The sequence below is a fragment of the Chlamydotis macqueenii genome, chromosome 1 (genome assembly GCF_036417535.1).
Source record: "Chlamydotis macqueenii isolate bChlMac1 chromosome 1, bChlMac1.mat, whole genome shotgun sequence".
Lineage (NCBI taxonomy): Eukaryota > Metazoa > Chordata > Aves > Otidiformes > Otididae > Chlamydotis > Chlamydotis macqueenii.
This window is the reverse complement of record NC_141556.1, coordinates 1,478,370-1,491,641: the sequence shown is the minus strand read 5'-3', so window position 1 is coordinate 1,491,641 and position 13,272 is coordinate 1,478,370. Positions and strand designations below refer to the sequence as shown.

At 49.5% G+C, this 13,272-nt stretch overlaps 1 protein-coding gene across 1 annotated transcript; it reads right to left on the bottom strand.

Annotated features, from left to right (window-relative positions):
- Positions 1-2,022: 2,022 nt before the first annotated feature.
- Positions 2,023-5,989, bottom strand: SMKR1 (small lysine rich protein 1). Its single transcript, XM_086739930.1, has 2 exons — positions 5,932-5,989; positions 2,023-2,504 (listed from the first exon to the last, which is right to left on the bottom strand). Exons 1-2 carry the CDS (start codon positions 5,932-5,934, stop codon positions 2,301-2,303), a joined length of 207 nt encoding a protein of 68 aa, XP_086596056.1. The 5' UTR covers positions 5,935-5,989; the 3' UTR covers positions 2,023-2,300.
- Between the last annotated feature and the right edge of the window lie 7,283 nt (positions 5,990-13,272).

The following is a 13,272-nucleotide window of genomic DNA, read 5'->3' as shown; positions in this document are numbered from 1 at the left end:
GTTGGAAGGGTTTTCAGATACACTAGAAAGCAGAGCCTTTGTCCTTTGCACTTCACTGGTCACCATCTGGTGTGCTCAATCGCATCATGCAGAAATCACTTTTTTTTTTTTTAAGAGAAAACATATAGTGATACTTCACTATTTGTCGTGGTAATTTCTGCATACTAACGCTTTGGAGTCGTTAAATCATTGTAGCTGCAGTCTATCATAGATGTAAAAATGGCCTCGCTTACTTGTAACCGTTGTGTGGGATCAGACCACTCGCCTGTCTCGCGTGGGACGCTGCCTCCCGCGCTGGTCAGATAACAGCTGCTTCAGAGGAAACTGCACACGGTGCTGCGAGAGGTAGCTGGAGAGCAAGTTGCCCAGAAGGAAGTTACTTCCTCCAGCACCTGCTCTGTGTGCAATTGCTGTCAAACCGGGTTTTTCATCTTGTACTGCTCTTCAGCTTCTCCTGCAAACTGACCCTGGGACCCAAACGAACAGTAGCGGCGGGGGGGCTGCCCTATGACGTTGAGCGGTTCCCACCTCAGAGCTCGGAAACATCTCTCCCTTGAAGCTCTGTGTAGCAAATGTATCATACAAAAAGGGAATGATTGATTTATGTATTTAAATGTTTAACTTGAGATGCTAAGTACAGAGGTTGCAAGAGATCTCTTGCCTTAGAACGCTGGTACTTGGGAGGAAATAGTTGCAAGAATATGCTGTGGCCAGAGACTTCCTGAGGGGTGGCGGGGAAGCAAGAACCTGAGTAAATGCTGAGGAAGACGTCAACGCACGACACAGAACAAACTGGTACTGCAAACCACATCTCTGATTCAGCAGAAGATGCCAACTGCGGACTAACTGCCAAGGCAACGGGATACCCACCATGATTTTCTTGACACATAGAAGAAAAATTCAGTGGAGTAGTGCAGTAGCCTACATAACCACAATAGTTGGCCTACAAAACTATTATTTTACCTCATCAAGACCTCTTCATGAAGTTAACATTTTAAGCTGGAGAAGCAGCATAAGGCTTTACAGGCCTTTATGGGTTTGGGTCGATCACATTCTAACTGACTTTTCTGTTATCCGTAACGTAAAGCTACCTGGGAGCCAGAAAGGTGCCGCGCCTCCCCCTGCAGTTGACTCAATCAGAAATGGCCTTGGGGGCCAGCTCGCTGCTCTGCCAGGTCGGCCCCGCAGACGTTCAGCCCCGAGAAACCAACTGAAACTCTGACGCGATACTTCCTGTGCGCGTCACAGCGCCGCTTGCTGTAGGACACGAGCTCACAGTCCCTCCAGTTATCCTCGCAAACTGGGACATCTGCGCTAGCCCATTGCACATTCTCTTTTCCCAACTCTTTCTCCAAGATTCCAGCTCTTTTGTATCCCTTCCCATCTCTCCACAGCCTGCATCCGTTCAGGACGCCTCCTCACCCCTCCCACTCGCTCTACTGCATCCTCCCCATGGATGTAAGAATCTGGGAGAGACGCACAGCTTCGCTTGACGTGCTGCTTCACAATTTACCAAGGGCTGCGTTAAACACGCGGAGGAAACAGAGCAAACCGACTTTGAAGCAGAACACAAAGCTTGTGGTGTCCAGCGAGGATGTTTGGACTGAGAGCGATTACTGTAAGGGGAGACCTGGGGGCGGGGGTTCGGCATCGCCTCTGACTGCGTGTAACAGCATCGCTGACAACGTCTGAGCTAGATCTCCAGATTTGCACTGCGGCCCAAGGAGGGCTGGTGGTAATTCCCTGAAGCTTCGAGTACTGCTTTATCTGGCCAAACGTAGCCACGGAGATACACCGACAGCATCACGCGGCTCTTTGTCGACCCGGAGAGGGAGGCTGGGCGGCTCTCAGATAAGCTGATGTTACAGAAATCATACTTAGCGCTGTCAGTCTTATCGTGGTATCCACTTTCTGAGCCCACGTTTCCACCAGCGCTGGTTAAACCACCGGCGCTACTGGGGAGCACGTCCCACCCTTAAAAGAAGGCAGCGGTACGGGTAAAGCAAACCCCACTCCGGACCCTTCCGACGGCCGAGGCACAATGCTTTATTCCGCACAGAACCGGAGGGCGAAGGGCCACAGCTGAAATTACAATGGCACAGCGTCGCTTACCATTTGTCACTCTACGCCTGAGCTACAACAAGAGCGTCTTTGTACAGACAGAACAGCCATTATGGCACAACATTTCAGCTAACCACTGGAGAGGTCAGGATGAGTCTATTCCAAAAAAAAAAAAAAAAAGTCTCTTCTTCACCGGGGAGCCTGGTTTTCACAAAGTCCTTTGCTCTCCAGCCACTCGGTTACTTTCCTTTCTTCCCCTTCTTTTTCGGGGAGCCAGGCCAGGGGAAGCCACGCAGCTCCAGGAAGGCGGGGGCGTTGTGACAGATGTAGTAGGCGTTGAGCATGGCAGGCGGGCTGAGGATATCCACTTCCTTCACCACCGTCTTCGCTTTCTTTTTGGAGCTTTTGCCTTTGTGACCTTTGGGTTTGCTACTTTCACCTGCCTGCAGAGAGAAAATTACCACAAAAACACTCAGTTCTGCATCTTTATGGTCTTGCTTCTGGGGAGAGGATCCCAAGACGTCCCGGAACAGCTGTGTCATTGCATCACAGACCCGACTCAGGGTATTAGGTCACAGCCCCTCGCCACAGACTCCTGCACTTCGTGGTGATTTTATATATGGACTCACAAGCATTAATGCACTTTCACCACTGTCGTAGTTCAGCCCCGCTCAGGACCAGACTACGCAGTCTCTCTCCCGCTCCCCCCACCCTCCGAGAGAACAGGGGGAGATGATATAAGAAAAACAGCTCGAGGTTTGAGATAAGGACGGGGAGAAATCCTTAAAGTTACCGTCACGGGCAAAACAGACTCGACCTGGGGAAAACTATTCACTTATTTCTAAAATTAGCAGGAGAATGAGACAGGGAACAAGATAACCTCCCCCCACCCCTCCCTCTTCCCGGGCTTAACATTATCTCTACTACCTTCCCCTCCCGAGCGGCACGGGGGGGGTGGAAGGGAATGGGGGTTGCAGTCAGTTCATCACGCGTTGTTTTACGCCGCTGTATCATCGTCAGGGGAAGAACTCCTCACATTCCTCCCCTGCTCTGTTGTGGGGTCCCTCCCACGGGCCACAGTCCTTCGTGGAACTGCTCCGGCGTGGGTCATCTCTTCCACGGGGTGCAGTCCCTCTAGAACAGCTGCCCCAGCGGGCCCTCCACGGGCCACAGCTGCCTTCAGGCCTCCACCTGCTCTGGCGTGGGGTCCTCCACGGGCTGCAGGTGGATCTCTGCCCCTCCGTGGACCTTCATGGGCTGCAGGTGGATCTCTGCCCCTCCGTGGACCTCCATGGGCTGCAGGGGGACAACCTGCTCCACCATGGTCTTCACCATGGGCTGCAGAGGAATCTTGGCCAGGAGCCGCATTACTCCTCCCCCTCCTCCTTCACTGACCTTGGTGTCTGCAGCCGTTCCTCACAACAGGCTGGCAGACGCCTCTCAGGATCCTTTTTACATCTTATTCACTTCTCATCTCCTCTCCACTTCTTGCAGCCGGGCCGGGCCGAGTCGGGCCCAGTCGGCTGCCCGGCGGGAGGCCGGAGGGTGAGGCCTGCAAGGCCCATGAGGCTCGCGCCTCCCCCTCTCTGCCACCCGCTCAGCTGCTTCACATCTTCTCCTCCTTTTTTTCCTGTTTTCCCCTACTTAAATACGCTATCGCAGAGGCGTTATCACGGGACATTCTGCTACCAATCGGCTCAGCCTTGGCCAGCAGCAGGTCCGCCCTAGGCCCGGCCGAGTCCACTGAACAAAGGGGAAACTTCTAGCAGTTCCCTACAGAAGCTGCCACCTTAGGCCCCCCCTCACTAGCAAAACCAGAACAACCACATCCATATTTGCTCTATAGGCTGTAAGAATCTTTAAAGTCATCAGACAGAGCTAATTAGCGTTCCCCTGTGCTCCTCTCTGGCTAAAAACGGGTTGTGCACAATGGAAATCATACATTCTTTTAAACTGATTTTTCAATTAATGCATTACAGTGCGATCCTGAAGCAAACGAAGCCTATGTCGTGTGTTCATCCACTACTCGTGACTCGGGATCGCAAACCAGAAGAGCAGGTCTCCCTTCTGCAGCTGTGGCCTTTTCAGGGCTCTGTGATACAGTCGCTCTTCTACCATTAACACAAATCTAGGCAGCAGCTCTAGCCATTCCCTACGTAGGAAGGAGGTGTTGCCAAGACTCACCCAAGCCCTAGAGCAGGCCAAAAAAATACTCCTGTTAACTCCAGCTGATTAGCACTGGTGCCTGAACACCCAGCCTCTTGCCTCTGAGAGGGATTTGCCAGCGTCTGATTCACTCCCTGGATTGTTTTCTCCTCCGTCCTGGCCGCTCGTCGCAACAAGCCTGGAGCACGTCCGCGTGGAAGACGCTGCCTCCAGGTACTGAGCCACAGAAACCGGGTCAGGGACCCGGAGGAACCTCTCATTGCTGCTGTGTAGGCAGGAAAACGGTGAGGGCAACGCAGAGCCAGAAGGTGGGCAGTGTCCCAGGAACGCCGAGGACGGAGCAACGGCTAGTCCCAGAGGAAAGGCTGAGCGGGAGTATTTCCACATCACGAGCGAGCAGAGGTACTCGATCTCTGGTCCGATGGCAAGAGCACTTCCAGTACACACCGAGTCACTTTCTGCATCTGCCCATCTGATTTCTGTTATTTGCCTGGTTTTGCACACTGTAATTAAACGGATCCAAGCACTTCATTAGGAAGAATTAGCACAGCTACAGCCAGAAAGGCCCCGTGTTGGCCATAAGCTAGGGGAAGGCACTATACATCGCATATTTTTCATGGTATCAATCAGAAGGAGTCCCTTTTTCAGCTCAGTACTGTTAAGTGCAAAAGAGACAAACATAGCTCTGAGCTCTGAGAACAGTCAGGGGTACAACCCTCAGAACCAGCTGGAACCACGATGTGAAGGAGCATGTACAGGTAAAGAAAAAAAAAATCAACATTTCTGTATAAAACACACAGAACCACTATCCACACAAGGAAGAAAAGACAGATAGAAAACGCAGAGTGCAAGCTGCAGCTGACGGCAGATTGTTTCCTAAACCTTCAGCCACGCAGACTGCAAACCACTTGAACTCGGACATGTATTAGAGAAGGTGACAAGCTTTTTTTGCAGACCTTAATTGGACAGAATTTTTTGGATACTTCATGCGCTGGAATGCGCACACTTCAGAGTAGATGCTTACGTCAGATTTTTCCTCAATCACCTGAATCGCACTCCCTGTCCGCGCACTCCCAGCAGGGTCACCGGCGGATTTTCTGAGCAGAACTCCCGGTCAGAATTTGGCCTGCAGCTGATCTTGCAAAATAAAAATAAAAACCTGCAGCAGGGCTTCCCGAAGCGTGGGACGCTAATAAGCTACAGCACAGCGTTGCAAATGCCGTCAGAAGTAACGCCTTGTGTGCGTACATGCGCATACGGCAGCGCTAGGGCCAGCGCTTGGTGCGCCAGCTGACGACCTTGGGATTTCGTACAGATTTATCGGGCAACCAGGGGACACATGACGCTGAGCAGTTGTGTAGAGGCAGGACTCACAGATCAGACTTCCTACCACGATCTCTCTAGAGTTTTTAAGCTACAGCCCAGCGTGACATCTGAACGCTCTTCGTGGGAAGTCCACATTTGTGCAGTATTTTTCGTTCACCCACAAGCACTAAGATTTGGGGCTTTATAAGATGTGTGCAAAATTTTGCAGCCTGTAGCAGAGAACAGCAGGAAAAGCTAGAAATTTGTATTAGGTGCATACTCACGCACAAAGTGAATTTGGGCAGGTCACGCGGCCTTGGGAAGGAACCTTTTGGAGGTTAACTCAATTTCCTCGAAACGCAGTATCGATACACTTCAAAAGAATCAAACCTGTATTACCATGGCTACGTCCTTTTACCGAGCGGAGGGACTCCACATCAAGCCCTGAGGATGGGCCCTGCAACATACAATCACACAGTGGGTTACGTACCGTGTATTAATATCACTCCTCCCTAAACTTACAGTTATAGGGGGAAAAAGAAAAAAAAAAACAGTGAAAATTTTGCTTGCAAAAACAGGTCGAGGTGTGCCATACCTAAAAGTGTTTCTTTGCAGACAATCGCCTGTGAGGTCATAGAATCATAGAATGGTTTGGATTGGAAGGGACCTTAAACATCATCTATTTCCAATCCCCCTGCCCTGGGCCGGGACACCTTCCATGAGAGCGGGTCCCTCAGAGCCCCGGCCAACCTGGCCTGGGATGTTTCCAGGAATGGGGCATCCACTGCCTCTCTGGGCAACCTGGGCCAGTGCCTCAGCACTCTCATAGTGCAGAATTTCTTCCTTAAATCCAGTCTAAATCTATGCTCAGTGGTTTAAAACCATTACTCCTTTGTCCTGTCCCAGCAGGCCCTGCTGAAGAGCCTCTCCCCACCTTCCCTGCAGCCCCCTTTGGGCACTGGGAGCCGCTCTCAGCTCTCCCCGGAGCCTCCTCTGCTCCAGGCTGAGCAGCCCCAGCTCTCCCAGCCCGGCCTCACAGCAGAGGTCATCTGCTAACTCTGCCAGATTCCAGGGCTCTGAGCTTTTTAGGAAAGCCCTGGAGACTTTCTCTAACAATACAAGACCGGACAGGGGAAAAAATTAAAACCCAAACCTCAGCTCGATGACAGCGACCTGCAAAGGGCACTTCACCCACCGAGGCCCATCCCCACTTGCAGGACAGCCCGTGTAGCGCAGGCAGGACCTTACCTCCCTGCACAGCACGGCCTGAAGAAACCCAAACCCGGCCCCGGCCCCGGCCCCGGCCCCGGCCCCGGCCCCGGCCCCGGCCCCAACCTCCCGTCAGAGCCGCTACCGGACGCGGCCTCCCCTCAATTTACCGCCCGCGCCCCGTTGCCATGGCACCCATTCCCGCCTCCCCAGCTCACGCATGCGCAGCGGAAGGCGGGCCAGCAGGGAGGGGCGGGGTCTGCCGCTGACGCAACGCTCCTCGTCCAATCCGTCACCGACGCGGGGGGGGGGGCCGCGCGCTGCCCGCGACCGTTGCGGTCTGAACGGCCGCCTGAGGAAAAAGGCGGGAAAAGCTGGTCCGGCGCTGAGGGGAGCCCGGCGGGAAACAAAGCACAGAGAGAGCCTGCCCCACCCGCAGCCAAAAATACCAGCGAGAGGGGAAATAAACACAGCAACACCGTGCAGCTGGGAGGGGGAGCGCAGGAGGGTGTGCTTTTCAGAGGTTGGGAGCAGAATTAAGTGAATATTCACGTTATTTGTGGGTGAAAAGCCTCGGGTTGGGAGATGTTAGGCCTCGGCTTGCTGCTCGTGCTGAGGGAGGCGCAGCCCACACCTCAGTGCTCTGAGCTACTGCAGTGTGAAAAATCACCGAATCCCAGAAGGGTTTGGGTGGGAAGGGAGCCTCAAAGCCCACGCAGCCCAACCCCCTGCCAGGAGCAGGGACATCTCCAACCAGATCAGGTTGCTCAGAGCCCCGGCCAACCTGGCCTGGGATGTTTCCAGGGACGGGGCACCCACCGCCTCTCTGGGCAACCTGGGCCAGCTCTCAGCTCTCCCCGGAGCCTCCTCTTCTCCAGGCTGAACAGCCCCAGCTCTCCCAGCCCGGCCGCACAGCAGAGCTGCTCCAGCCCTCTCAGCATCTGCGTGGCCTCCTCTGGACCCTCTCCACCAGCTCCACGGCCTTCTGCTGTTGGGGGCTCCAGAGCTGGACGAAGTACTCACTTTGTTTAACTAGCTGACCCAGCATCCTTTACTGCAGAAACATTTTAAAAAACAACCTCTGCTTTTTGCCTCCTCTAAAAGCCACACTTTTGCACAGCAGGCACTGAAAACTACAAGTAATAGAGTTCGGCTGTCATCAAGAAATCCCCGTACAGTGGTTAAAGTTAAGCTGAGGTCTGAGACCCAGGGGAAGCGATGGAGATGGAGGGGTTAGAGGGAGGAGCAGGCAGCTGAAGGGTTCATTTCAGTGCCTTTTTAGAGACAACACCTTTTTTACAGCCATAAAACCATTTTTCTAAAGCTTTGGAGAAAGGGTGAGGAGCAGGTGTCTCTTCTGCATCCCTCAGCACAAGGCTTTTCCTTGCAAAGTGCAAAAAATCAAAAAGCAGAAGTGAAAAATAGCAGTAGGAGCTGAATCGCCTCATGGAAAAAAAAAAAGCTAATAATTATACTATTGCCAAACCCCAACACATCAATGAGGCTGCCTACATCATTAATTTATTTCTATCTCAAACATTAAGCTCTCTAAATCTGCTTCCTGGTATGTAAGCCCGTAGGATGAGCTTCATCGTATTTTAAAGCTTTTCCTCCAAATCTCAACAGGTAGGAGCTTAGAGGGGTTTTTATTTTTGTGCAATTTTGTAAGGAAACAGGGCTGGCACTGGAACGTGGGTTGCCCATCAGCCCTTCTGCAGTAACTTCTGGGCCGGTTGTCCGATTCCAACCAATATTGACACAGAAATAAGAGCTAATATAGGAATTTCCTATGCGTCTCATGAAAATCATCATTTGCGCAGAGTATGGGGGAGAGACAATCTCAATAACTTGGCTGATGAAACGTCAACCCAGCTCAGCCTGTCTCTGGGCTGTTTGGCAGGGGCACATGCTCTCATCGCAGCGGGGAGGACAGAGCGGTATTTGTTTCAGAATGATTAATTTTAACAAAAACAAGAATTCTCTTAATTGCTGGAGGCTATAAAATGAGTTTCAAGTATCGGAAAGCCTCGTCATTTTAATACGATGGTAAGTACTGAACACCAACGTGTAATTTCTTGTTTTAAAAACCACTTTTGGGAATAGAGACACCTTTGCTTTTTACTTTGCCTGTTGGACATGACAGCTGTTCAGCCTTTGTTTTCTCCCCTGGTATGAAGTTTCTACATACTCTAGTTTGCTATGTGTAGACATTTAAATAAATCAGCATTGGAAGAGGGTAGAGGATTGTAAAGCTAATTCACAACGATATCCAACCATCTTTTCCGCTCTTCCTGGCAGCTACACAGATTGTTGGGTTTCTTACAAACACAAATATCCATCTCATGGAATTGTAATGGTTAACAAGCATTCACCTGTTGCTTTGGACGCTGTGAGGTGATACGGTGGTTAGAAGGTACGCGCTGTAGAGGGGCTTCTTTAATATTGATAAAAGAGTAGACATGGCTCTGAATGTACAAGTACTGAAGGGGGACAGAACAACTCTGTAGTGGTGGAAATGTTTGCATGATTCCAGCACGAAAATAGAAGTGGATATAGAGAATAAGCCAGACCGGTGACTGAGTAAAACGTGGCTTAATGAAGAATGATCAGAAGAACTGCCAGAAATGAGAACAAAAGAAGAGCTGAGGACCACAAAGAGACCAAGAGCCAAATAAAAGATGAAGAGAAATAAGGATATGGGTGAAAGAAAGGAAGAAGGTGGTCAGGCAGAAATGTCTGAAGGAAAATAATTATCATGGCATGTAAATTACGATATCAAGAGAAGGCTAAATGACAGGAGTGAGTGTGACGGCAAAATGCACCAGGTGATGACTAGAGGAGGAGCTCAGGAACAGAGAAATCAAAGAGCAAAGGCGCTCCTTGGCAAAGTACAGGTTTAGTGACGATCTCTCTTATCAAGAGGGGAAGTTGAGCCAGGAGTGCGGGTTGGATGGAGACATGAGACCAGGGAACTTTGGAAATAAGATCAGCTGGGCCATCACCCGACCCTGCCTGAGCGTGGGTGTCAGCGGAGAGCGAGATGCTGCTGCGGAGGATGTTTTGAAAAGCAAGTTTGAAACCCAGAGCGGAAACCATTAGACTTACTGGCCTTGAGCAGAAAGGGGTGGAGTTAATGGGAAATGCCGCTTTATCTTTCTGAAGTGAAGTGTCTGAGCGCCTGACCAGCTGAACGTTGTTACCGTGTCTACGGTGCAGACCTCTTCCTCATCCAGTGGAAGAAGCTCCTCTGTTGTAACCTGGATGTGTTACATGCTTTCAAGTACAAGTGATAAGACATTCGGTGCAGAGAACGTACATATTTTAGATTCTTTTACTTATCATGGATATTTTGTTTTCTCTAGAAAATACCAGCGTTTTCTGATGACTGTTCTCTGTTGCCGAGAGCGGGCTCCAGGCGAACACGCGGTTGCTTTCTGATCAGTGGGGAGTATCCAGCTTCACTTAGGCTGATGAGCATGTTGTCTCTCTTCTACTCGGACCAAATGATGGAGCAGCTGAACTTTTGTGTTCAGCGGTGAAAGAAAAGGAGGGATACTGTTACCCTGCCCAAAAGACCATTGTCAGGGTGATTTGGGGGATGAATGGTGGAGTAAAGAAGTTCCTTGCCTTTTGAAAAGGCGCAGGGCCTTGGTCTTTGGTTGTTCTGTGGTTTGAGTCTTGTTCTCAGTGGCTAAGTTTACTAAAGCGGCTCAGATTCTTCCTTTTCTCCTCCTTTCCTGCTTCTAAGAGGCCGCGCGCAACTCAATCCGGTAGCTACTTGAGATTAAAATAGCCCTGCCAGAAGAACATCACTGCTGAGGAAAATCTCAGAGGAATCCTGGTACCTGAGCAGGAGGAGCCAAAAAAGACAGCGAAAGAAGGTGAAGAACCAGAGACGATAGGGAAAGGCTCGGTAATGTAATGCAGAAAGAAAATCTGCTGATTTTTCTAAGTAAAGCTCTTTTGAATGAGTCTTGGGATAGATAATGAAAGAAATAATGAAAAAAAAATTTCATTTTTACTGTTTTCAGCGAAAAATGATTTTGTGTAATTTTTATTAACAAACCACATGGCATAAAAGAAGCAATCGCAATTCTACTCATTATCACCTTTTAGCAAAAACACATGGCAGGAGACCACATTATGCCAACCACGGAGGCTAAAAAGAAGTGACGGTGGTGACAAGCGTATCTGAAATACTAGATTGAGGAGACAAAAATTAGCCTGTGCAGTCAACTGCTGTGTTTTGTAAAGATGCTGGGACCTGGCTACAGAACAAGCTACTGCTTACACATGCAAAGCTTTTGATAAATAATTGAGGGAAGTTTCTGCAAAGTAAGTGTATAATAAACCTGGCCTCATAAAGTCACTGCTGTAGTTACAGCTGGATAAATAAAGTGCTTTGACTCTGGCAGCTGTCAGGCCAGGGTATCTTAGTGTCATCATTTTTACGGGAATACTCACGTAAGGGGAAGGAGGGATGTTAGGTTGTGGTCCTTTTTACAGAGGAAGAAAGAATAAAATGAGTAATGCACAGGCAGGGGACCAAGCCCAATGAGAATCGAACGGCTACGGAGAAGTGTGTGTGGGGAAACATAATCTGATGTTCCGTACTCCAACAAATTAATGGTATTTTATTTTAACGAGTTGTTCCATAAGCTGTGGGATTACTGAAACCCAGTGCTAAGCAGGTTCACATCCTTTCCCTGCCATGCTCTGCAGCTCGGTCCTCTCCCCGTTGTCCTTTCCCAGCACTAACCAAGCGCCTTCCCCAGGTCCTGCAGAACAGAGTTCCTCCTTCCCCGGCCCCAGCCATCGCACTGGCACAAACTGGGCAAACTGGCCCACTGGTTTCTGCCAAATTAAACGGATCCAGGCTGAACTCCCCTCGCCTTTGCCTCAGGTGGGGAGTTAGTAGGGTTCCTCTCTACCTAGCTACCAACGTTCACGACCCTGAAAGGAGTGTCACATCTTGGAGGCCTTTTATCCTTCACTCAGAGTTGCATGAAATTAGCTCACCAGTTTGAAAGTTGCTTATAGAGGACTGAGGAACTAACAGCGTAGCTGCATGTGCTTTATATCCCTAGGAAACAAGGCTAAAAATAGAGGAATCTGTACCGAGGGACTGAAGAAAGTGACTTACCGACAGCAAAGCTTTCAGCAACCACCTGTAGGCTGAAAAAAAAAAAATAAAAGCTCTGGATATGCCAGTTACATCAGAAACTGAGACCACTCGAGCATTCCTGGAATCAACAACAGTCGTGTTTGGGGTAAGATAACAGATGTTTCTTCAGCTGTACCGAAACCATCTGCAACTGTGCTGAAACTTCCTCACTGTACCTCACAGCGATCGGTCCATAATTGCTGTCTCCTAGCTCTTTTGAGATTATTTTTTTTTTAAGGTGAAGAAAGTCCTCCCTGCGAAGCAGAGAAGTTTTCAACTGCTATCTGCTGGCAGTTTGAGAGGTGCAATAGGGGGATGGAGCCTTTCCATCTGGAGAAGTAGCATCCATGCTGGAGAAGGAGCGTCTGGGACTGCCCGAAGTCCTGGGAAGGGAGTTTTCCAGAGGGGCCTCACTTTAACAGAGAAACACCTCAAGGAAAAGCCTTTGAAGTGTTACGCTGGTTGAGTTACCCGCATCTGTTTGTAAACGGGATCAACTTATTAAAGTAGAGGTTCCCTCTGTTCCTGCTAAGCTGGCATTCCGGCCCCACAGCTGCTCTGCAGAGCGCTGCGCAGCCCGTAGTGAGGCCGGCAGTTTTTACCGGCGCGTTTTCCAGGAGAAACCCTCGCTAACCACGGCACATCGCAGTAGATGTGCAGTCCTCGTGACAAATATGTGACGAGACACAAATATTTAATTTAAAAGGTGCTACCTTTCCCTAGTTCCTTTTTTTTTTTTTACACAGAGGTTCCTTCTGTATAGAGGTGTATCTCTAGGAAGCATAACTTTTTGGTAGTGGTGGTGGAAATAAAGAGAATTCAGAACCATTTATATCATCCTCTACCACAGACATTCAGGTAAGGATTTGTGTTTCTATTCTCTACCTCAGTAAAAACAGAAGGCACTGAAAAGCCATAGAAACCTTATATAAAGCACAAATTAAACATAGAATGTAGAAAAACGTACATTGTGTATGTACTGGTTATTTTTTTCCCCGACATCAACATTGTGGGAAAGAAACACTGGGGGGGGAAGTTTTGAGCCAAATACCCAGGGCTTTTTCTGAAGTTTCTAATCTTCAATAATTAATTCATTCCCTTGAAGAAACACTTACCTTCATGCGCATAGTTTAGTAAGACTAAAAGGATTCAGATGCATTGATAGTTCCTTACACGCACGCTTAGTTATTGGGGAATTAGATTCTTTTCTAAATCACTCTAAAACAGAGAACACCAGAAAAAAAAAAACGGCTCCAGATATTATTTCAGTGTGGGGTCACAATGTGAAGGAAGGAAGGGAAAAAAAAAAGAAACCAACTGTGCTGGAGAGGTGTCGCTTGTGTCAGGATATGGGATACCATGCAGAG